Below are 23,541 nucleotides of genomic sequence, written 5' to 3'. Positions count from 1 at the left end.
CATTATCTGCAGACCTAAACCCACTACTTCGCTTCCTCTCCCCTGCCATCCTTCGCCTGTACGGTGTGACACCTAATCTTCATCCTCCTCTTCACTACCCACCGCACTATCCGTCTCCCCTATCCCATAAACCGCTTCCATCCTCCTTCTCCTCATCAGTTCCGCCTCTGAAACGTTTCCCACTGTCTGTGGTCCCAGCCCAGCAGCAGCTGCGAATGCTGGACTAGCCGCTCTCGCGCCAGCCACAGCGGCAGCTACGAGACTGTTCTTCGGAATGGATGGTGTGTGAGACGAGAGATTGGGTGTACCTGCAGGTGCTGAACTTGCTCCACCTGATCCACGTCGAAGGGCGGTGTTCACCGCGTGTGGATTGAGATTGAACCCTCCTGAAGGAGTATTGATCTTGGAAGGACCCGCTGTCGATCTCGCACTGGGTGCAGACGAACTGTTGAAGAAAGCAAAAGCCCCTGAACCTTTTGGCGTCGCTTCGTTGGAAGGTAATGTCCTCACACCCAGAGGTGGAGTCTTGACCAACATCGCTTCACCAGACGAACCCGTCTCGTCAACATCGAATTTGGGGGCCGATTCACTACGATGCAAATTGAGCGATTCCTTCGAAGGTCGTCGAGGAACAGGATGGAAGCCACTCGGCGGTAGGCTCTTTTTCGTTTTGATTTTCGCCAATTTCGTTTTAGGGGTGAACGTCACTAGGTTGTCATTCTCATCTTCCCCTCCGTCCGATTCGTCGTTGACGAATGCCGAACCGAGGTCGGCGCCCCCTAGATGTTTGCCAGATCGGGTCGACTGGTATTCCCGAGACGGCTTGACGTGAGTCGAAGCTGGTAAGACGAGATGTTCGTCTGGTGACATCAAATCCGGAGCATCGGGTTTGAAATTAGCTCTTGCCGCCTCATGTGCAGCGATCACTTCTTCCATATCTCGCTTCCTATCGTCCGCTTTCGCGAAAGACTCGTCGATCCAATCCGCCATTTCGATCAGAACGGGGTCAACTTCCTTCATGATCGATGACATTTGCATGAAACCATGTCCCCATCCTTCAATAATCCGCATTTGAACCCAATCATCGTCGGTCTCGCGCAGGATTGGATCCGGGAAGTTCGAAGAACCCGCAATTCTTGCTCGACCCGTGCTCATCCGGAGTGATTCGCCATATTTCGCTGATTTGCCGATGGCGGCTGTCTCAGCTGCAGATCGTCGAGCTTTCTTTGCTTCTCGAATTTTGCCTGCCAAGATTACAGTATCATCGACGAAGGGGTCACGTTCTCCACAGATAAGGTAGACTGGTGGGAAATGGGCGAGAAGATGTGGTGGGGAAAGGATAGGTGAGATATAGTAGTCCGTCTCGAAGTCAGGATTTCGTCGAGGACCGATATATAGGATAGCCATGGCTCGCATCTAGTTTTAAGTCAGCACAACACATAGTCATGGAACGCAAACTTTTCCGGTACTCACCATAGTAGGCGAGATGATCCTATCCTGGAAATAGCCCACTCGACTCGTCATGGTCAATCTCGTTCCGATCGGGGCCTTTTTCCTCTTCTTCGCGACAATCTTGTCAACCTGATCCCCAGAATCTTCTGCCTCATTACTCTCCTCTGGTACTGGCGATTCGATAGGAGTGAGGATGAATTTCCTCTCTTCTTTTGGCGTCTTGACTCTGTCCGCCAGCGACTTGTCCGCGTCAGATCGGGGATCCGATTTTCTGCCGTTTCCAATCTGCCCTTCTTCGTCCTCCTCCTCATCAGTATCACTGGGCTCGGAGACCGCTTCGTCGCCAGAGCCGTCTCCTTTGTCGCTATTCTCTTTGCCTAGCCAGCCAGTCAACTTGGCCGACATACTTCTCGGTAATGATCTCGTCCAAGTCGACGCTACTGGACTCTGAGGATGACTCCTCGCTCCACTCTTAGGAGCCGTCTCTTCAAACGGACTCAAGCTTTGCGGTAGTCTTCCCAGAGTCTCCGCCCAGGACTTCTGCCGTGCTCGACCTATCGTAGACTTCCGTAGCTTGACGTCGACATCGTCCACAACACTGAGAGGGGATTTGTGACGTAGGTGATCTTTCCCATGTACTAGACCAGGAATCTGCGTCTCGCTCTGTTCTGTGCGAAGCACCCGAAGGTTTGTCGGAGACATCCAAGAGGTGAAGTTGAAATCCAATGCAGGATAGGCAAGGATCATAGAGATGGGCTTTGGGATACCGGTGGGATGTTCGAGGATTCGGAGCATAATCGTTGCACAGATGTTTCCGCCTCTGGAGACGGAGGTGATATTAGGACTAGTACCCATATGCTCCCCAAATCAATACTCACGCAGAATCACCGGTCAGGACGATGCCTAGCTGTCCGCTCTGGATACCTATGCAGCGACCTTTGGTTTCCATGAGAGTACGATACGCGTCGAAGCCCTCCTCGATCGCCCAAGGGTACGGGTCTATGCAGTTGTCAGACATGCATACGGTTCTAAAATCGAACGAAACTCACATTCTGGTGCTTTCCCATAATCGACGCCCAGCACAGGCTTTCCAGTCCGTTTCGCCCAAGTCCGCAATCTCTCCTCATGACAATCCGGACCCATGGCGATGAACCCTCCTCCAGGGTAGTCCACAATCAGTTCTGTCGCCGCAGCCAGCTCGTCCTCCGAGCCGTGGAAGAATAGCATAGTCCTGACGGGGGGGAGATTGGCCCGTGAGGATGTGGGTGGTCGAGGGATGGTTATGTGTCGCACGATGGTGAGTCTCGGTCGATGGAACGTTGTAAAGAGGCGGACCTATGAAGTTTGGCAATGGTGTCAACTTGAATTGTTGGCGGACTTTGATAAGCTGAATTCGACTTACGTAGGGGTTTCTGGTTTTCTCCCATGTTACTCTCAGCATCTCCACCGAGCAAACAGCTCTGAATCTTCTCAGCTAAGACGAGCATACCATGTCAGCGGGTCTGATACGCGACAGCCCATTCTATGTCACTCACCACTTCGTCACCCTCTGTGGCCCAGATGAGGTAATATCCCGCAAAGATCACGCTGACAATGTCTTTCAACCATTTCGGTCTGACGTTCATGGCTGAAGCGAAACCGGCGTCGAAAGCTGTGTTGACATATGTCGCACGGTAATATGATCGCGAGTACTGAATGGAGAGCAGACCAAAGCTCAGTGAGAAGCCTAACAAGAGATTACGGGCGGAGCACTCACTAGTCTTGCCAATGGCTCTGGCGCTGTGAACAACGGTCCATCAGTACGCGGCTCAATCCGAAACACCAGGTATCAGAATGCTCACCTCCTATGCCTAGCAAGTCGTCCAGATGTCTCAAAGCATAGACCATTGTCAAAGTGGCCAATATCAACTGATACGGAGTGAAGTGTTCTGCCCGACCAAGATCAGCTTGCCCTTCCTGATCTTGCACAACGGAGTAGAACTCACTCAACCTCTCATTGATTTTACCCATATATCTCACCGCTCTCCTTCCCACAACGGCTACCCACAACCTCCATAACCAGCTCCCTCTCCCTGGTACACCACCCGGTCCAGATCTTGCTCTCCCCGGTCGGAGTCTTCCATCTCCTTTGTATAGTCTCCATACCCAGAAGAAGAGGACGAGGAAGATTTGACCGCGTCGAAGGGTCGGTGAAGGTCTTCCGAGGATATGGTCGATCATACTGTAGTATAGGGCAGAGGATTATGCTATAGGAGAATGACTGAGATGAGTTTTTGATATGTTAGTTGGTTAACACCCGAAGTAAAGGCAGGGACCGCACAGCGCACATCGGAGCCAAAGGATGAGTAAGCATCGACATAACTCACTAGTTGCTCAACCAAGATCAATACGCCTTTGTCCTTTGGTTCGTCCGACTTGTTCGTCTCCTTTAAAGGCGGTACATTGTCTTTCTCCACAATCCCAATTCCAAGTCGAACAGCAACAGAATGTTCTTCGAAACGTCGTCGTTCCGCTCTGGAAAGCGCTGGCTTGAGTCGAAGTCGAAATTTTCTTGATGTCGGAAAGACTAGAGTGAAAGTACGAACGACGAACGACGAACGAGTGCGACGCGATGCGATGAGATGCTTGAGGCGAAAGGCGAGACTCGTACCGGCGGCGAAGAACGTTTGTTGTCGCGTGATGGGATTACAACTATGCTACAGATGGTGATGACGAGGAGGATGCGGTACAAGCAGCGATATCTGACTGACGAGCTCGCGTGAGTGACACACTAATGATGAGGTCGACCCTTGTCAATTGAAGATCTACTCGTGCTGATTGTAGACGTGTGCTAGTTACCAACTTGCACTTGCCAAGGTTGACTTTTGGCTTTTGCTTTGCTCTGCACGTCGTCGTATTTCTCTCCCACTCTCCCGGTTAACGTGGTTTGCGAATAACTTTAAACACTTGATGAGGTAATTTCCGGCCATCTCACAACCGGGCAAAGTCCACACACACACTACGAGTAAAAGTTCGATGGGATGCATAACTTACTGACCTTCACGTTTCATCGTTCTCTCAAGCACAAGTCCGACTGAACCTTGACAACGTTTCATCTCCCGACTCAGCATGGGTAAACATGATACTCACCCTGGGAATAGGGCGGACACCAAACCACCTCGTCACGTAGCTGTTGCAATCGTTTTCTCCCCGAACACTCGGAAGATACTGATGATAACGAGTCGAGCTCATCCTCATCTCTGGATCTGTGCGTGTATCTTATCAAAACACAGATAGATGAGATATGCATGCTGATGCTCTCCGTCTGTTCTTTTCTTCTTCTGCGCTGATATTAATTGGATATCGAACATATATTGGGACACTTCCGCTCTCGCTGGCTTTGCTCGCTCGTTCGCGCGAGATAGTACCGAAAGGCGGGATCGAGCATGGCGAATCATCAGGCCAAGCAGCTGTCCGAGAATCATACGAAGAGGGTGAATATGCCGGCTCCTCCCTTCACTCGATCAGTGACTGAAGAATGATCATGCTTTGTGAATCTTTTTCACTGACAATTTGAATCCCTGGTATTGAATAGCTGGTACACCGTCCGACGTGCCCCCACCGACCGACGAAGATCGTTTAGTAGTATTGTCTTTGCCGTCAAAGAAACGTAGTGCGATATGGCATGTGCATGTGCTTGAAGTGGACCAAGAGGTAGTAGAGAGCACAAGTACATGGTGAGTCCGCGGCGCGGAGCGACTCGAATCAAAATCATCTATTCCTTTTGAAAGGGTACTGACCACTTGCGGTTTGTTCTTGTTCCACGTGGGTAGGCCCGAATCACATCAACGTCAACGAGCTTGGTTTACGCCCTCTGCAGCACTGGAGAATATACAACAATGGTACACTGACGAATCAGCAAAGAAGGAAGTGGATCCAGGAACAGACCTCGAAGATGAGCATGAGCAGGACGGGAAGAAGGGAAAGGGGAAAGTGAAAGAAAGTGGAGAAGAGAGAAGAGGTAAGAAGGACAAAAAAGGGGGTGCGATGGAAGAAGCTTTGAGAAAGTTTATTACATTGAAAGGGTTAGACATTTGACCGCTTACACCACCATGTGTCCGTGTGATGATGTGACTTGCTATTACAGCCTAGCTGTCGCCAAGAGCAATATTCGATACATGACAATATGATACTCTGCACTATCACTCTTCTTCACTTCCACTAAGCTTGACAACGTCGAAACACATCACTCGCTTTCGTTATCCCCAGCATGCTTTACAACCTTACATCCTTTGGCATCTTCCTCATGCTAACAAAACACCAACACATCAGCTGAAGCTCACCATTGATGGAAGGTTCGGGAAAAACTTACGCCTGCCTGACACCTAGATCGCCCAACACTTCCTCGGCTCCTCCGAGGATTGCATCGAACTTTTGAGTACGCTGGAACTGCTCGACAAACTTGCCCATTCCAGTCTTGGTGAGTCCTCGACCACCAAAGATGTTGACGGCGTCATCGGCAATCTCGCCAGCGAATCGAGTAGATTGCATCTTGAGGAATGCGATTTGGCTAGAGATGGGACGAAAAGTCACGTTAGCAATGTCATCAGATTGACCTTTCCACTCGACTTACCCAGCGAGGTTACGCGATTGTTCCTTGTATGTCTGCAGTGATGTCAGCGATGTCCTCAGTAAAAGCGAAGAGTCTTTTCTCACCATATTGTTCATTTGGTATGTAACACTCTCGAGCCATGCCTGAATAGCTTCAATCTTGGCGATCATGTGTGCGAATCTGACAAGTGGTGCCAAGGTCAGCAGCCATTGTGAGCATGTTGAACGGAGCCACTCACTTTGCTCTGATCACGGCTTGAGCGAGGAGTGGTTTACCGAATACTTCTCGTTGGGCAGCCCATCTACAGGAGTGGCAGGAATCAGCAAATGCAGAACAGGTGTAGTCCAAGCGTAGCTCACTTTAAGCATTCTTCCACCACCGTTCTTGAGCTCCTGGCACTGGCACAACACATGACCCATCTGCAACATTATCAGCGTGCGTCCATCTCACTCAGTCGATCAGAAACATACCGCTCGTGCTACATGATGAACATGTCAGTGATGAGTCCCGGCAGTCCACTTACTGTACCTCTTACTCACGTTGAAGTTTGACAAGATCACCAATAAGCCTCCATCTTCCGGGCCGAGCATGTTCTCTGCCGGGATTTTTACATTGTCAAATGTAATATAGGCGGTACCGGCAGCTGTAGAGTAGGATGTCTTGATTTGCTTCGTCTCAACACCTTCTCCACGAGGCACGAGGAACGCGGTGAGACCTCCTTCAGTCTGTGTGACGGGCAAACGTAATCAGCGGTGTGAATCTGGCGGCACCTCCAGTGATCGTCTCACCTTTGCTCCGACAGTCTAAGCGGTCACACCAACCATCAGCATCGAATGATCTCTGACAGACACTCAGACTCACAAAATAGTCAGAGTGCATACCACCCGAGATCCATTTCTTGGTACCATTGATAGTCCAGGTCTTTCCATCTTCGCTTTTGGTTGCAGTGGTCCTGAGGTTTGCCACATCGGACCCAGCAAATGCTTCTGAGATAGCCAGACTGATGACCTGTAGTCGTTACACGAACATCGGTCAACGATCTTACGGTGGGTACTGACAGAGCGTGCCAACCACTCACCTTCTGCCCGCTGAAGACCTCCTCAATAACCTTGGATCGTAATGGCTCATGACCAAAGTTGAGAACAGGTGGAAGACCGATGACCATACCAGCGTTGAGACCGTCACCATATCCACGAGCGCCGATCCTCGCAATCTCCTGATTGATGACGAGCTCACTGAGCGAAGGGAGCACAATCAGCTAAGGTGTCACCAGTACAACAGGTGCGTTGTTGCAGAATGACATACTGGAAATAGTCAAACTCCTCGCCCTTAACGACTCCACCGAATAACTCTCGCCCGTGGAGATGTTTACCGGGACCCAGACGCATCGCGTTGAGGTTGACCTTGCTGCGGGGGACGTACCAACAATTTGTCAGCTCAACCCCACAGTCCACTGAAAGAGAGGACACACTCACGCCATCGCGTCGAGTACTTCTTTACTAGCTCTCTTGCCGTTCTCTTCACAAAGCTGTGCATCGGGGTAGATGACCTCGTCGACAAACTTCCTCATCACTGAGAATCGTTTCGGGTTAACAACGATACCTGCGTCGGCAAACACAGTGACTCACCCTTTTGGAGCGCTTTGTGCGACTCTTTATAGTATGGTGACTTGAATTCGGGTGTCAACCAAGTAGGTTCACCATATGGCACCTTTTATCACGGTCCATCAGCTTTCAGATTATCTCACCTATTGCTCAGCTGGACCAGACTTACCCTTGAGACATCTCCGGGTTTCATATGCTTGATTCTTTGCTTTTCACCTTCGATCTGACCAATTTTGAGACGTTGGTATTGTGGTCGTTGCAAGATTTCAGATCGGTGTCTGTTCGAAGCGAGGCGAGGCAATGCAATACGGAGGAGATGGTCAGCGTTACCGCGCCGCACTTCCTTCTATTCATGTGTCGGACGGGAATGTGCACTTACAGACCATAGAAGACCGTCGTCGCGTCTTGACCAGCTACATACAGATCGTCCACATCAGTTTTGAGGGACCTGACTTAATAGTGCGCATGTGTGAGTCGCCAACTCACCAACTTCCGAATCCAACAGTACTCCAATACCACCAGGATGCATCGCGGCGAATTTCGATAGATCGTAAACTATCGAATCGACCACAACCCACAGATCTCCCGCTTTGTTGTGCTACTCACACCCACAGTCAGACGCGTTAGCGGCGAGTCAAGTCGAGCCTTGAAGACGGGGCGTAGTCTGAACGGAACGTACCTTTGCCACCTCATCTTTGGTGAGTGATTTCAATGTTTGTTCTTGACTTGTTGCCATCTTGTCTGTACTATAACCTTGCTATGCAGCTGAAAGAGAAAGTAGTTGGTAGTTGATGTATGTAAATTATGGTAAGTGGAATAGATCTTATTATGAATGGCGAGTTGTTTGATTCGTCCTCGTCTTCTTTCATCCGGTTACATCTTTACCGGCAAACAAGGGGGTGGATCTTAACGTTACAGCACTCCCTCCTCCTCACGCCAAGTGAGAATGGAAACACAGGTCAACTATAACTTTAGATCGTGATGTGAGCCACGCATGCTTCTTTCCCAGTTTGGTTTGCATACATGCCGTATGCCGTGAACGGCAGCGTGATTGACACGGTTGGATGCAATGATTCATTCTGATGCCAATATAACATTCGACTACTATTTGATACTTTGCTTCTTCCTATCCTGCTGCCATAGCTACACTGAATATAGACCCATGCGACCCTTCTGAACGCCTATCACTGCTTTCACCTTTCACGACTTGATTTCCGAACGAACCACTCAGAATTGATCTGTTTAATGCTCTCCACGGTCTGCCTTCACCTGTAGAACGATAAGTTGTCAGCACAATGCGTTACGTTCAATGCACATGTCGAATATGTCGTAAGAATGCTACTCACGGAGTCTTCGCTGTCCGTTCGTTCAGGGTTGTGCTTAGCGGCATGGTGCTCTGCCCCCTTGTGGCCTTCATCGGTGTGGTGGTGCTTGTGGGTGTCTGAACGAAAGCATAAAGTCAGTGTCAAGTCAACAGTTGTTGTGCAGTCCGATTCCAGATGCGAAATGACGGCCGATTGGGGGAGACCGGGACTTTTGCGGATACAGAACAGACTAATAAGGTCGTAACAGATATGAGATACTCACGGGCAACAGTGGCATCTTGCAAGTCCTTGCCTGGCTTTCCCTCGGGAGCAGCTTGGTCGGCCTATACATAATACGTGTGAAGCGATCAGCACATGCTCCTCGTCTCCACCTTTCATCGAACGCAGCGGTATAGAGGGGCAGAGCGTAGCTTACCTTGACAGCGGCTTCGGAGTCAGACTATGAAAACCCAGAGACATCAGCCCCATGCACTTAAGATCTACCACCCGCGGCGCAACGATATCCCAACGCGCCACACCAAGGTTCGAAAACTCACTGCAAGGTGCTCGTTCCATCCTGGTGCATGGTCCTTGTGAGGAGCTGAGGAATCTTGGGTACCGGAGAGGTTTCGAGCCTTCTCCTTTGCGAGGGTCTATGTGACAGTAATACATCGGTCAGCGCGACCCTTCCCACTTGCATTGCTTCTCGGGTATTCTTCCTCTCGCTACGCCAAACCAGCTACTTCTCACTGGATGCTAGACGGCGGGAGAGCGAAGGTACTAATGAGGAGAGGTGACACGTACATCTCCATCCGTTCGGACGGCAGCGGGACGAGTTAAGCTGAATGCTCGAGTGGAGGGTACCGCGACGATCCTCGATCGGAGGAGTCGAGCGGGTTGAATTCGAAGTACGGACATGGTGTATGTGGAGGTGATACTGATGATAAGAAAGTTGAGTGTCGTTTGCTAATGTGTCTGTGCGTTAGATGATAGTTGAATGTTCAATGCTTGGGATAGGAAGTGAGATGTATGGATGGATCAATGGATGTTAGCGAATAGAAGGTCGTCCAATTCCGTCCTCCAAACTCCAAACCTACTCCAGTGAACCAATCCTCATACATAAATGAGCTTTGCATTATGACGTCAATCTCACTCATTTGTGGCACTTTTAGTATGGTGTATGACCGACAACTCCGAACTCAAGTCACGTGTTGTATCAATTTCGGAGAGCCGCCGTCCAGGGTCCGGTATGTACCCCGCTTCCGGGGGAGATAATAATGCGCTTTTGTTGATGTTTCTGACCGGAATTGCCATCAAGCATCATCGATAGATAACTTTGTTATACTGTGCAACTATCCAACACCTTCAAGTAATCTACTCTTCTCTTAGCAAACAACATCATCAAAGGACCACTCTTCTCCTTCCATCACACTATTACTATTGCGCAAGAAAGGTTACTCTACCACGTTCGTCAAATCTCAAATCCCGTCAAAGGATCAGAGTGATTGAAGATATCGACAAGCACGTTGGAGCAAGATCGAGTCTAGACAAATATAAACATATAGCAAGGCATTCACAGCGCACAAGCGGAACAACCTCCTCGTCGATATATCGCACCAGAGAACTCGATCATCCATTCGGTGAGTCAATGCGCTCTTTCACTCCACATAGCCGCGATTTGCTCCGAGCCTCCGTTTGGCCGTGATCGCTTGTGCGTCTGTCGACCGGGGCGGTACTCTCGTACCATCGCTGCTCTGAGTTACTCAATATAAGAGAGCTACAGCTGACCATTGTTCACATCTTCACGTCTATAACAGTCAGCGTGAGACAATACAGTAAAAATATATCATCGAACAGTCTCACAATGTCACAACCGATCCCTACCCAACCTCAAGGGCAAATGAAAACTCAACGATCTCTCTCTAAATCTTCTCCATCGCCTCAACTTCTCACTCCGGCAGGAACACCACCCGCTTGTGATCCAGCCACAGAATCGAGATTGCATCAGTTATTGGCGCATTTCGATGCGGGGACTCATCAATTCTGTAGAGAGGATAGGGAAGGTGCAGATGAGCGAAGAATGAGTCTTGGTAGTGGGGTTAGTGATGGTGAGTGCTTTCCTCCTATCGCGACTCCGGGAGGTCTTGTAGATACGGGTAACAAGTTGAACAGCTAGCTGACATCTCATTTATCTCTTGTCTTTTAGTTTTCCCGACTCCGCCTTCGTCCCGTCGTACATCGTTCCTCTCATCACTCTCACTCACTCGTCCATTCTCATTCACCCCCTCGACTCCCTCAACTCCTCTATCTGCCTCTCATCCCAAAGATGCTTCTGTGCCAGCTCCTTTTGCGTCTGGACTGAGCATGACCCCCGCCGATCACGCGACGCAAGTCCCTCGTCCGACGACATTAGAAGGAGCACATGCTCAATCCAAATCGACGCCTAATGTCTTATCATCATCGACCAACAAGCCGTTCCAACTCGAGAAACCTATCGCCACAACTCATGTCAGTGGTATGGGAATGGGAATGACACGATCCAAGACTGCATCAGCAACGACAACGACAGCCGCCGTCAAACAAAGTGGTTTTACCCTCGACGGGTTCAATCCAAGAGGTCATGGACCCCTTGGAAGGAAGAGTTTTGGACAAGAAGATGGCAAGAGGCATTTCGATCCGTCGAGAGATCCGAAATTACTAGGGTTGCTCTGATCGACATAGCCTACCCCATAGCTCAAATCGAGTGATATCGTACTCGTACGCATGGTGTATTCTGCTTTTCCGTTGTATATGATTGGGTTTCGCTCGTAATTTAGCCGTAATTCAGCAAAATTCGTTGTATCCTTTATGGACGTTATTTGTATATTATCGCTATTACACCTGTTGATGGATCCCTATAGATGCAACTCCTAACTCCAATGCTACTTTGTGCACTTTGCACTAGCACTGATTTAATCTTTGCCCGTGCCTTCCGCCGTCTCGCCTGTATGCGGCTGCGTCATGGACAAGGTACTGATACATAGAGTGAATCACGCCTACTAGAGCAGTGAAAGTTGGACAACCTATGACTTAAGTGTTATTTACAAATGATACCTTTTTCTCATCTACATGACAAAGCGAACATTCTGTTTCCTCCTGTTGCCGTCCCCTCTTGGAAAGCCTACCGGGGCCAACTTGTATCCGTCATTCCCAGTCTCGATCAATTCTTGTTCCCTATCGTCTTCCTACACAACGTCGTGATACTGACTTCGGTCTGGGGTTTTGCTCCTGGTCCCACACCTTCTCCTCCGACTGGTCCACCGGGCTGAGGCTGAACCTGCTGGTTCGCCCACATCGCACTGATGTCCGCAGAGGTCATCCCGCTCTTGTTACCACCAGGTTCAGTGGACTCGAACGGAGGATTGGCACTGGAATCCCCCAACCAGGCATTCCAAACGTCTTTGATTTCCGATTCTTGCTGTTGACCTTGTTTTCTCTGAGAAGCATCATCGCCGCCACCGCTGACAGAAGCCCCGTCGCCAGTTTGAATTCTCGAATACCCTTCGCCATTCATATCCGTCCCGGTTCGTTTTTCAGCTTCCAGTTGTCGATATTGCGCTTCCACTTCGTCCTCTGTCAACGAAAGAAGAATCGACATGTGTCCATCACCTCGGACAACCGTCCTTGACGATAACTTTTCCGCAGTAATGTTGACAGGGGAAATGTTTATTGGACGCGTATGTGGTAGCGACTGCGATTGTTCCGTTGACGGTGTCTCGTTTCGGAACGATGCTAGGTCTTCAGCCGCTTCGCTGCCGGTTCCAAGATCTGCGCCGCTTCTCTTCTTCTCAAGCAAATCCCGCGCCAACTCCTCTTCCGTCATGGTAAAGCCACCAAACCCGTGATCAGCGGAATCAGCCCGTGCGGACTGTTTACCATTTGTCGGAGATCGGGATTCCACCGGATGCAAGTTGTTGCTGACACTGGTGTTTGTACTCGAAGGAGGGTAAGCACCAGTCCGACTGAATCCACTATCAGGAGTCGATCCAAATGGCGATGTCGTACTTGATCCGCTGTGTGGGTGTATACGCCAGTAGCCTCTCTTGATGTTGAGCGCATTGGCGACACAAGCCCCAAAGTCGGCGTTTGCGTGCAGTTCCGGTCTGTATTTCCCAAGCATGGGGCATCGTCAGCATTCGCATGTCCGCCTATCTTTGCGAGCAGCGACACTCACGCTCCGAGTCGAGGGTGGTCTGGATAATGCGCACGCAGCTTCTCGAACGACGGATTTAGCGCTCGATCCAAGAAATACTCGATGAGCTGCGCGTGATGATGACCGATCTTGAATCGCATACCGAACTGGCTTAAAGCCATTCTTTGAGGAGTTACTGTCAGTGTCTACTTATGACAGTGTCCTTGACCGACAACTCACCGGACCATCTCGCAGTCCATCTTGTGCGCTTGTGCTGATGCATGATCCCCAACGTTAAGTGCCTGTCGAAGGAAGAGGAGGGACGTTCGTGCCGCAGTCACCAAACAGCTGTCGTCCACACGATTAGTTCTTGCGAAACACCCCAGACGTTTCTATAATCGATTGGGGTCGACACTTACACCGAGGCTGATGGATGCATGACAGACGTGAAATTTGATCCACCTTCGCCAACAACACTTGCAAGATTTTGGACTATCGACACGATACCTTGCGTTGCGGAAAGCAGCCTTCGTCGAGGAAGGTCATTCTCATCCGTGAGGTCGGCAAAAGGTTCGAAGAGACAGATCGCGGCTGCGTGTGGGAGCATGTGTGCGGCCTGAACCAGCATGTCAGAACACTGCATGAACGTGCAATCGGAACTCACAATCAAATCAATATTGAATCGCCTCTTGGGCGTCAGTTTGCAGTAGTTCCTAAGCGCATTCGGGAAGCTCATCCTGTGCAAATCAATCAGCAACCCACATTTGCTGCGATCGAGCAAAGTCTCAAACAACGTACTGGAAGCACGCAATAGCGTTTGCTAGCTCCTTGAATTCTGGCTTCTCCAGTCCGTCGAAATCGTCTCCTGGACGCAAGTGTCGGTTCTTCCATTTTCTGACAAATCGGTTTACTCGGTTTATCAAGACAGTAGCTGCAACGAAAGGTTAGTTTCAAGTTACAGTATCGCATAGAGACGTCAAACGATGCACTCACCTTTCAGTACCATGACAAATGCATCAACCACCGGATGTCTAGTGTGTGCACGTCAACATCGACACCTCTCCCTTAGTAAGAAGACTCACTTGATCCAAAAGTCAGGTGCTTCAAGATCCTGAGGATCCGGCTCCATATCGGACTGTTGAGGCGTTAGCTAGAATCCCGCAACAAGACTCGTCACTCACTAGGCCCAGCTCGAATTCCACCGCGGAGACCGGAAGTGCGACGGTCTGGACAAGGCTAATCAGCTACTACTGCGTAGGCTTGAGCCGTTCGAACTCACCAGTTCGTCTAGAGCCATAGATGTTCCCCAACCGGAGGCAGAACTAGCAATCTGTATGCGAGTCAACGAGGATTCTTTTCCGGTAGTCTTTGTAACGTACAGTATCGTGGTAGAAGGCCATCCAGGTGGCAGCTCGTCTTTCCTCTCGTTCCAGTGCATCGGCCGGAGGTGGTAGCATGACAGACTTGAGAGACAATTCGGCGCTTCTTACGTTGAGACCCAAAGGCAAGATCATCCTCGCGACGAGTCCACAATATGCCCAGCATTCGAGCATTCTGTAGGGAAGAAACGAGGTCAGTCGATGACACCGCAATAGAAGAATTGTTAGCGTACCTTGTATCATCGATGTATACTCGAGAGAGAATAATCTACTCGACGTCAGAAGGTGTTCCTTCCCATACAACGCTGCAGCTCACCATCGCTCGGACTACATCAAACAACCTGTTTCCCGTGTCCAGACCCTCTCTCACAGCTACTTTCGCGTAATTCGCCTGCCTCAAACCGAACGACAACGGGTTCTTCCCACCGTTCAGACTCGCCGCATCCCCTGTCGAGCTGTAGTATTTGTCCAATGCACTCTTCTCGTAAACCGATGGTGAACACCAAGATGCTGCGGCTGTACACACAGCGTGGATCAAAGCGGGGTGTGGGAAGTTGGAGTGGGTAGGCGGAAGGGCCATTCGAGCGAGGAAACGTGCTCGATGAAGTACTCGCGGAAGATTGGGAACCAGATCGAAAAAAGCCTCAATGCTACGCATGACGATGCACGTGAGCTCAACAAGTCGATTGCTCAACCGACAGTAGTGAAGACAACTTACAGATCGTTCACCACATTCGGCTCAGGAAGGTTTGGTGGCCATCCAGGCCAGAATAGGTCCATCAGCAGTTGTTGTTGCATGGCGGCATCTAGTCCAGCCTGTAGACCGTCCAAGTTAATGTCCGTTTCCATTGGATCGTCGACGCCAATGGAGTCAGGCTTTTTCATTCCAGTTGTCAAGGGCGCTGTGTTGCCTCCCATCTGCCAGGATGCGTTCAAAGTTGCGCTTGCTGCAAACGTAGTATCTCCGACGTCGATAGGAGGCCAAGGAGCGCTGAATGTTTCACCAGGAGAAAAGTTGAACACTCCATTCGGCGAAAGCATGTTCGGTACGGAAGAAGAGCTCGTGATATCTGGCGCTATGTCGCTGGATCGTCTCGAATTGTCCGCAGCCTCTGAAGAGGGCGTCGTCTGCCCAAAAGTACTCCGCGAAGTTTGCTTTTGAGGAGCAGGTGGTTCGTAATTGAACGTCTCCTTGAAAGGCTGTGAGTTCTGGCTTTGAGCTATATGGATGGTGTCTCCTCCCCACAAGGTAGTCTGATTGAGTCCTGGGGCTATCGTGCTGAAGAGGGGGTTCGATGGGTTGGTTGGGTTAATCGGGAACTGGCTAGAACCGGAGTCTGTCCATGTCTGCTGAGGAAGACCTGTGGTGGAGGTGGATAGGCCTGCAGCGTTTCCGGACTGCTGCTTAGTGGTCAGTTGAGCTTGCAGCTCATCTGTTGACGATGTGTCAGCTTCAAAATTGGAGTATCAGTCGAACGTCGGCCCAGAACCTACCAATCTTCTTTTGTAGGCGCAACCGCTCATCCTCGAATTCCTCGTTCTTCTTCTTCCTCTTGCCCTCGCCCGCTGCTTTCCTCTTCTTCTTTCCACTGCCATCGTCGTCTTCCTGATCTGGGGGCGAGGCGGAGTTGTTCGAGACACGAGCATTATCCGTGTCCTCCTGATGAGGTGCTCCGTCTTCGTAGTCACAACACAGTACCGGGTTAGATTTGGGAGCCGTCCGTAATAGGTGTCGATAGGATCTGACGCATGTCGCACAGTGCGGCCTCACCTGTGGATGTTATTGTTAGTGGCGGAAGTCCGTTGCCGCGCGCTTACGCAGCTACAGAGCAGCGAAGGAACGCATGGAAATACAACTTACGGCATCGCATTTCTGTTACGGATAACGGGAACAGCAGCATGGATGGTGAGCTCAACATCAAGAATGTGCGCAAGCAAGAACGTGGACAGTAGGACGTACCAGCTTTCGCTTTCGACACTGTAGGCAAGCTTGGTTTCTTCTCAATACTCCGGCGACGTCCAATTGAGATTGACTACTATTGTTATTCGACGAACCGCTTGGTGCGATATCGATTGGGATCACTCCGGAGGTTGGAGGGGGCAGGGACAGGTCCGTAGCGTAACCGGGCATGGTGGACGAGGGCATGTTGAACCTGCAGGAGAAGTCTCAAGCTCTAGCACGCTGTGTGTGATTCGACAGTGCTGCACTCAAGGGCGAAGGATGAGTCGAGTAGCAGAGGTGTGACAGATCCCGGCGGTTCCGACCTTATCTTTTGCAGTGAAGCCCAAGTTTGTTGTTTGAACGAAATGAGCTTTGCTGTTCGGTGTGATAAGGCTATGTATAAACGATAAATGGTAGGTGGAATGAATGCTGGCGGCCAAGAGGAGGTGTGTGAACTGCCAGTCGACGAAAATAGGGAAAAGGGATTGATTACAACGTTTGAAATGGTTTGGCCGTCTGATTAGTAGATTGGTCTGAAGGGGGAGAGAGATTAGGGCAACAACAATAATAACATCCCACATGTAACCCAGTCGTCCCAGTCATGCTTACTCCGTGCCTTTCCCTTCGGCCATCCCACATCGCCGAGGTTTAAAGGATCGTGCAATCTGATCCCGTCCCGGGGGCTCAAGTGGAGGCTTTGGTAATGACGTGGCATATATGCACTCGGCTCATACCAGTCTCGGATGGGCTTTTATCAGGCAGGTCCTTTGCTACTCTGTGCGGTAGTGCGTCTTATTCAGGGATAACAAGGATATAGGGGATATAGGGATATAGGGATGTCCCACAAGAATGAATGAATGCCGTTCCTTTCTGACGACTCTGGAACTTTAACGCTTTCCCATTCCAACTTTCTCTTTAGGCCCCTGCTCACACTATCAATTCAAGTGGACATCCACACTGTATCATACATATCACCCACACTTCGACAGTACATCACACCCACTCCACACCTCTCTTCAAACGCACCGACCCACTCCATCACCAAAACCGTACCCAGCAAAGTGAGAGTGAGAGAGGGACGCTTACATCTATCCGGTCAAATGGTCTCGGCACAGCTCTCGCGTCCTCGACGGTCAATTCAGTAAAATCCACACAAACTCTAATCTTCTCCCTCTTCAGCTCCCATAGCGCAAAAACCATCATCTTTTTTCGACGACTGGCTCGTCTGGCTGTGTACACCATAAAATCCCCTCCAAAATGGTGTCTATGACGCTGGTCGCTACCCACATCTTGTCCTTCTCGTTGCCGTTCTTGCTGTTATTACCCGTCCTTCTCGCCGCTCCCGAACCAGCTGCGCTGGTGGCATTGCCCCAGCATACGCAAGCTCAACCGCAGTCATCTTCGAGCAAACGATTTGGAACTCCTCATCAACCGCTCGCAACGCCCGAAGTCGAACATGATGTCCTTCCTTTCGTCATCATCTCCACAATTGATGGTGCGCTACATGCAGTCGATAGAGATGGCGGAAAGGTCAGGTGGACTTTAAAGGACGGGGTGGAACCGCTGGTTGGCGGGGGAGTCAGAGGCAAGGGAATGGACGAAGAGTACATTGTGGAGCCTCTCAGCGGGAGTCTGTATGTATTCGACAATGAGGAGGACGAGGAAGCAGAACGGCCAAAGGAGGGACAGACTCCAAAGATTCGAAAGCTACCGTTGTCTGTAGAACAGCTGTAAGTCCTTGTTTCATTTCGTCATGACCCTAGCAACGGGCTTATATCTCTCACAGTATCGAGTTATCTCCCTTCACTTTCCCACATTCGCCCAGTCGTATCTTCACCGGATCGAAACACACTTCTCTCCTCACTATCGACCTTCGTACCGGTCAACAGCTCGACTGCTTCTCGGCCTTGAACGCAAACTTGTCAAACTACGACGACGAAGATTGTGTGTGCGATAATGTTTTGAATGATCTCGAGGGCAGAGGTAGATCCAGCCGCGACACCTTATTCGTGGGCAGAACAGACTACCGCCTGCAGATTCATTCTCCTCCCATCTCCTCGGTCGGCTTGTCCCCTTCTACCTCGACATTGTATCCCGGTCCGAACGATGCCAGGAAAGGACCAGGGATCCAAGAAATTACCTACTCAACCTATACCCCGAACAGCTATGACAGGCCTTTGGCAGATTTCTGGGCGAAAGCGGGACTGGCAGAACAGAGGTGGGATAGGGAAGAAGAACAGGCAGCGAAGAAAATGCGAATAGAGTTGGGGCATGATGGAGTAGCTGTGGGAGTGGAGCAAGGAGGGGGAGTCAAGTGGGTCACTAAGCTGGGCGGTATTGGGTGAGCAGAATGAAGGATGAACACACGCAGACGTAGCACTAACCTCCTTCCAGAATTGCCGTATATGACATCCTCGTACCCATTGACTCCAGCTCGGTCAATCCAATTCTTGTCCCTCAACCACCTCCTCACCTACCATCCCTCTTTCCCCTGCCGTCCGACCCTAATCGTGCACATTTCGACGTGCTGTCTAAGCCGCCTTCGACTTACGTTGGCGCTGTTCCATTCCAGCTAACATTGGGTCCTGGCGCCGAGGAGAACATTACAATTTCGCAGTCGCAGGAACCCGAGCCAGAAGCGATACGATCAAATTCTCGGAAAGGCAAACCCTTACTTTATGCGCTATCATCTTCGTCATATCCTTTGATTAACTTCGCGCCTCCTCCACGACCCGGCAGTTTGACGAATGGGTCATTCCTGCTCACCGAAGACATACCAGAAAAGGATCAACTGCTACCATATCTTATTGACCCCCCTGCAGAGGACAGAGCCTTGATTGTTCCTGAAGCGGGAGTGGTTGCGCCGACTGGGTTAGATATCCGCGAGAGAGATGGCAGACACCGGGGGTGGTATTGGTTGGTACTGAGCTTGGTTGGCGCTATCATCCTCTGTGGCCTTGCCGTTGCCGGCTTCGCTCGATCCCCTAGAATCAAACAGACCCCCTCACCATCGGATGAAAAGACGCCGCTCCTTCTCGGCCCCACAACGGACAACAAGGAGGAGAAGACAATCGCGTCGGCCGAGCTTTCAGCGGCAGATGGGGATGATGTGAGCACGCCAAAGAAGAAGTCCACGAGACGGAGAGTCCGTGGGAAGAAGAAGAGACGCGATTCTTCGGCTGCAATACTAGAAGAGGGAGAGGATGATGACGATGACAGAGGAGAGGGTCCTTCAGTCACTCCGAGGAAGGATGAGAAGCCCTTGCCAGAGCTACCGCGGGAGATATCCTCAACAGATCTTCTGGATATGGAAGACAAAGAGAGATTAGCGATCTCGGATACCATCATTGGTGAGTTTTGCGCAGTATCTTGTCCCAAAACCATCTACTTATCATGCTGGCTCAGGTTTCGGTTCGCACGGTACGGTCGTACTCAAGGGTACATGGGGAGGCCGACCAGTCGCTGTCAAGCGGCTATTAAGCGACTTCACTCGCTTGGCCAGTCAAGAGGTCAAACTCTTACAAGCGAGCGATGACCATCCCAACGTGATCAGATGTGAGTGATCTTTTTGCGGAGGGGAACCGTACAAGAACTCAAGCTGATAACAACCGATATCAGACTACTGTCAAGAGAAACGAGATAACTTCCTCTATATCGCTCTGGACTTGTGTCAGTCGTCTTTGGCCGATCTCATTGAGACGCCGGATAAACATCAGGAGATGGCCTCTTCGTTAGATAGAAAGAAGGCTCTTTCCCAAATCACAGCAGGGTTGAAATATCTCCATGAGATTAAGATCATCCACCGAGATATTAAGCCTCAGTGAGTAGCCGTGATCACCTTGACAATGTCAGTGTGGTTGCTGACTGTCCGACCTGTTTCATAGGAACGTCCTTGTATCGCGAGCGAAGGATGGTTCTCTCCGCATGCTTGTATCCGATTTCGGTCTCGCTCGGAGATTAGATCAAGGCCAATCGAGCTTTGCGCCAACGGCCAACAATCTCGCCGGTTCTCTTGGTTGGCGTGCACCCGAATGTATTCGAGGCCAAGTCAAGCTCAACGAGGGTGTACTTTTCGACCCCGCATCGACGTTCTCCTCGTCTTCTTCGTCAAGTACATCAAATGACGAGAGCGGTGCCATCACAGGTGGCGCAAAAGATAGTAATGCCAGATTGACGAAAGCGGTCGACCTATTCGCTCTGGGCTGTCTGTATTTCTGGGTGTTGATGTCAGGTGAACATCCGTTCGGGGAGACGTATAATAGGGAGAGCAATATCGTGAAAGGGGATGCTGTGAACATGGGGATGCTGGACGTGCTAGGTGAAGAAGGCGAGGAGGCGAAGGAACTTATTGGGAAGTTGCTCAGTATGGATCCAGGCGATAGGTGAGCTAGTATTGGACCTACACGTTGAATCATGGTAGCTAACGACAATGGGACTTAGACCGGATACTTCGGAGTGTCTGATACATCCATTCTTCTGGACGCCAGCGAAACGATTAGCATTCTTATGTGACGCGTCAGATCGTGAGTGCAGCCTCTGCGGTACTGAACAGAGAGTCCAGCTAACAGATTGTACGTTCCCAGGCTTCGAGATCATGGAAGCAGAACCACCTGAACCGACACTCGTAATGCTCGAGGCGGATACGGCGTCCGTTGTGGGGAAAGACTGGTATTCACGCCTAGACAAAGTCGTTACCAGTAATTTGGGAAAGTATAGGAAATACAAGGGGAACAGTGTGCGAGATCTTCTCAGAGCCATGCGTAATAAGGTGAGTAAGAATCCACAACAGAAGTCGTTGTTGTTTCTGAGCTGACATGTTTTTCGATTGAAGAAACACCATTATCAAGATCTGGAACCTTCCGTCAAAAGACATTTCGGAGCATTACCAGCTGGTTATCTACACTATTTCACATCCCGTTATCCTCGATTATTCTTACACGTTCACGGGGTCGTCAAAGACAGTATGTTGAGACATGAGTCGATGTTTGAGGGTTATTTCCAAGAGGGATAGGGGTGGAAACAGGAGCACTTTTTTCGAACCTTTAGATGTTTTTTGTTGTAATATCATGTTGTTATCTCTCACGCACAAATCACAGTACATACATTCACATCTAATATGCAATATCAAGTCCATGTCTGATATGGTGACACAAATTGCCTCGCATGCATGGCGCGACATATACCATGGAGCGGATGATACAAGATTGGAACCGATGCTAAAATGCTTCATTTCATGAACGGGATGCGCCCGAATCACTCATCATCGTCCGAATCATCATCGTCCAGACCTTCGAGATAAACAGGTTTGTTGAGCTATTCACGCATGTGACATCAGCGACCACCGCTCAGTAATAAGATCAAATCCCCCAGGTCGGAGACTGAGCACAGGGCAAGATAGTAGAGTGATGAAGACATCCCTCAGTGAGGTGGAGCCGAATCCCCCACTTACCGTCTCGACAAGTCCTAACCATTCTCCCATAGCTCGTACCATCTCATCTCCACCTTCACCAGCCCCACCAGTCCTCCACCAGCTCTTCCTAACTTGGATACCGCTGCCGCCGGGTGGGATTGATTCGCCTTGCGTTCCTGCTTCTGCAGTCCCGACTTCACTCGCTACTGCTGATACGGGTATCTCACTCTTCTTCTCTGATGTCTCGTTATCTGCCTTTGTTGTAGGTTTGGCAGCTTGAGCCCCTTCGTCCGCTCTGAAGCCTGCCAAAGGCACATCAGGCGTGTAGAGCATGAACCCCTCGAATCTCGAAACGGGTCTTAATACCCTCACAGGGCCATCGACTTCCATCTCAGCTTTCGTGTCCTTGGTCTCTGCCTCTGTAATAGTGGAATTGGCGTCGTATTTCGGTTCGAATCTGATCTCGGTTGTGGGCGTCTCGATATTAAATGAAGGTGGATCATCCTCTGTCGCAGGGGATGGGATGAGATTTTCCTCCTGCTTCACGCCTTCGCTGTCGAGTTCTCCGTTCGACGACAGGTTTCCCGAAGACGAAGGTGAAGGTGAAGGAGAAGAAACATCTTCGACATGTTCCACCTCCACTTCCATCTCCATCTCTTGTCTATCCGCAACTTCCTTCACATCCGCCAACGCCACGGGCAGTACACCGCTCGTGGGATTATCTTCTAATCGGGACGCTGGTGATGGTGATGGTGATCCTCTCCTACTCCTACTTCTTGTTGAGAGGCGTTTCTTCGGCGTTGGTAACGGATGTTTGAGAGGTGTAGCTTCTTGAATTACAATCTCGGGTATTGGTGATATCCCCTCGGAAGCTGTCATTTTCTTCGGGGTAGTATATCCCGTTCTAGCTCGTTTCGAAGGTGTTCTCATAAGACTAGGTCGAGTAGTTGTCGAACTTTCTCCTTGTTGTTCCTCCCCTTCCTCATCTTCGTCCTCATCATCGGAATCGAGTCGAAATCGTTTTTTGGTCTCTGTGACCTTTGTCACCTGTCTAGTCTTTGGTCTGGCCAGAGCCACCTGTCCTGCACCTCTCACTCTCCCTCCTGGTCCAAGGACAGCCGCAGCATGAGAAGCCGATTTACGTGGCGAGCTTCGTCGTAAGGCGTATCCACCCATACCGTTACCGGCTGAGGGATCACCCTCTTCTGAGATGATTGATGGGACAGAACTAGCGGGTGTGAGTGGGTATTCTTTCCCACCACCACCACTGGTAGTAGATGATTGGTGGGTCTCGAGTCCACCCCTATCTGGTCTTTTGGAGGTTGAGAAGACCAGACCTACATATCCCCTCGGTACAGCGATTCGTTGTCCGACAACTTGTCGACCTCGGAAAGAAGCGATCGTACTTCCCTCTGGAGCGTGTGCTTCAGATGGAGAAGGTCGAGGTTGGAAGTATTTTGACAAAGGGACAGAAGTCGAGACATAGGGAGTAGAGGAGGGACCGAGAGAGAACGGTAGGAGGGAGAGCGAGGGGGAAGATGGGAGTGGAGAGGAAGTCGACGGGGAAATGAGGAAGGTTGTAGATGATGACATGGCGTAAGGGAAGTTGGTCGTAACGCGTGAAGCGGGGCAATTGAGCAAGATGGCAAGTCGGAAAGCCTTATGAGATGGGTCTGGCACTACACACA

General features: G+C 50.4%; 8 protein-coding genes across 8 annotated transcripts; 3 read left to right on the top strand and 5 right to left on the bottom strand.

Moving 5' to 3' along the window:
- Positions 1-72: 72 nt before the first annotated feature.
- CI109_100248 (uncharacterized protein) lies at positions 73-3,672 on the bottom strand (the record flags this gene model as incomplete). Its single annotated transcript, XM_032007339.1, has 9 exons — positions 73-1,416; positions 1,474-2,272; positions 2,331-2,451; positions 2,502-2,787; positions 2,855-2,926; positions 2,988-3,143; positions 3,209-3,231; positions 3,294-3,380; positions 3,438-3,672. 9 exons carry the CDS (start codon positions 3,670-3,672, stop codon positions 73-75), a joined length of 3,123 nt encoding a protein of 1,040 aa, XP_031858340.1.
- An 888-nt stretch (positions 3,673-4,560) lies between these two features.
- CI109_100247 (uncharacterized protein) lies at positions 4,561-5,529 on the top strand (the record flags this gene model as incomplete). The annotated part of the gene is made up of 4 exons (XM_065966742.1): positions 4,561-4,699; positions 4,857-4,925; positions 5,027-5,168; positions 5,265-5,529. The coding sequence occupies 4 exons, from the start codon at positions 4,561-4,563 to the stop codon at positions 5,527-5,529; spliced, it is 615 nt and encodes a 204-aa protein (XP_065822814.1).
- Positions 5,530-5,706: 177 nt separating this feature from the next.
- On the bottom strand, positions 5,707-8,383 carry CI109_100246 (uncharacterized protein; the record flags this gene model as incomplete). The annotated part of the gene is made up of 18 exons (XM_032007341.1): positions 5,707-5,740; positions 5,804-6,001; positions 6,065-6,096; positions 6,148-6,223; positions 6,282-6,344; positions 6,403-6,462; positions 6,514-6,521; positions 6,583-6,768; positions 6,832-6,846; positions 6,905-7,051; positions 7,122-7,278; positions 7,349-7,450; positions 7,519-7,615; positions 7,672-7,753; positions 7,817-7,925; positions 8,027-8,060; positions 8,134-8,245; positions 8,327-8,383. 18 exons carry the CDS (start codon positions 8,381-8,383, stop codon positions 5,707-5,709), a joined length of 1,569 nt encoding a protein of 522 aa, XP_031858342.1.
- A 506-nt stretch (positions 8,384-8,889) lies between these two features.
- Positions 8,890-9,869, bottom strand: CI109_100245 (uncharacterized protein; the record flags this gene model as incomplete). Its single annotated transcript, XM_032007342.1, has 6 exons — positions 8,890-8,916; positions 8,994-9,088; positions 9,235-9,295; positions 9,388-9,411; positions 9,509-9,604; positions 9,756-9,869. 6 exons carry the CDS (start codon positions 9,867-9,869, stop codon positions 8,890-8,892), a joined length of 417 nt encoding a protein of 138 aa, XP_031858343.1.
- A 946-nt stretch (positions 9,870-10,815) lies between these two features.
- On the top strand, positions 10,816-11,663 carry CI109_100244 (uncharacterized protein; the record flags this gene model as incomplete). Its single annotated transcript, XM_032007343.1, has 2 exons — positions 10,816-11,059; positions 11,158-11,663. The coding sequence occupies 2 exons, from the start codon at positions 10,816-10,818 to the stop codon at positions 11,661-11,663; spliced, it is 750 nt and encodes a 249-aa protein (XP_031858344.1).
- Positions 11,664-12,150: 487 nt separating this feature from the next.
- On the bottom strand, positions 12,151-16,647 carry CI109_100243 (uncharacterized protein; the record flags this gene model as incomplete). Its single annotated transcript, XM_065966741.1, has 16 exons — positions 12,151-13,093; positions 13,165-13,305; positions 13,363-13,470; positions 13,542-13,738; positions 13,787-13,859; positions 13,921-14,053; positions 14,116-14,153; positions 14,205-14,257; positions 14,304-14,348; positions 14,402-14,452; positions 14,502-14,676; positions 14,735-14,769; positions 14,818-15,151; positions 15,220-15,934; positions 15,996-16,272; positions 16,462-16,647. 16 exons carry the CDS (start codon positions 16,645-16,647, stop codon positions 12,151-12,153), a joined length of 3,504 nt encoding a protein of 1,167 aa, XP_065822813.1.
- Positions 16,648-17,700: 1,053 nt separating this feature from the next.
- Positions 17,701-21,454, top strand: CI109_100242 (uncharacterized protein; the record flags this gene model as incomplete). The annotated part of the gene is made up of 9 exons (XM_032007345.1): positions 17,701-18,173; positions 18,230-18,784; positions 18,838-19,793; positions 19,849-19,998; positions 20,062-20,263; positions 20,328-20,825; positions 20,884-20,966; positions 21,027-21,211; positions 21,275-21,454. The coding sequence occupies 9 exons, from the start codon at positions 17,701-17,703 to the stop codon at positions 21,452-21,454; spliced, it is 3,282 nt and encodes a 1,093-aa protein (XP_031858346.1).
- A 242-nt stretch (positions 21,455-21,696) lies between these two features.
- Positions 21,697-23,446, bottom strand: CI109_100241 (uncharacterized protein; the record flags this gene model as incomplete). Its single annotated transcript, XM_032007346.1, has 2 exons — positions 21,697-21,756; positions 21,893-23,446. 2 exons carry the CDS (start codon positions 23,444-23,446, stop codon positions 21,697-21,699), a joined length of 1,614 nt encoding a protein of 537 aa, XP_031858347.1.
- Positions 23,447-23,541: the final 95 nt, after the last annotated feature.

The sequence above is a fragment of the Kwoniella shandongensis genome, chromosome 1 (genome assembly GCF_008629635.2).
Source record: "Kwoniella shandongensis chromosome 1, complete sequence".
In the NCBI taxonomy this organism is placed as follows: domain Eukaryota; kingdom Fungi; phylum Basidiomycota; class Tremellomycetes; order Tremellales; family Cryptococcaceae; genus Kwoniella; species Kwoniella shandongensis.
This window is presented reverse-complemented; position numbering and strand designations above follow the sequence as displayed.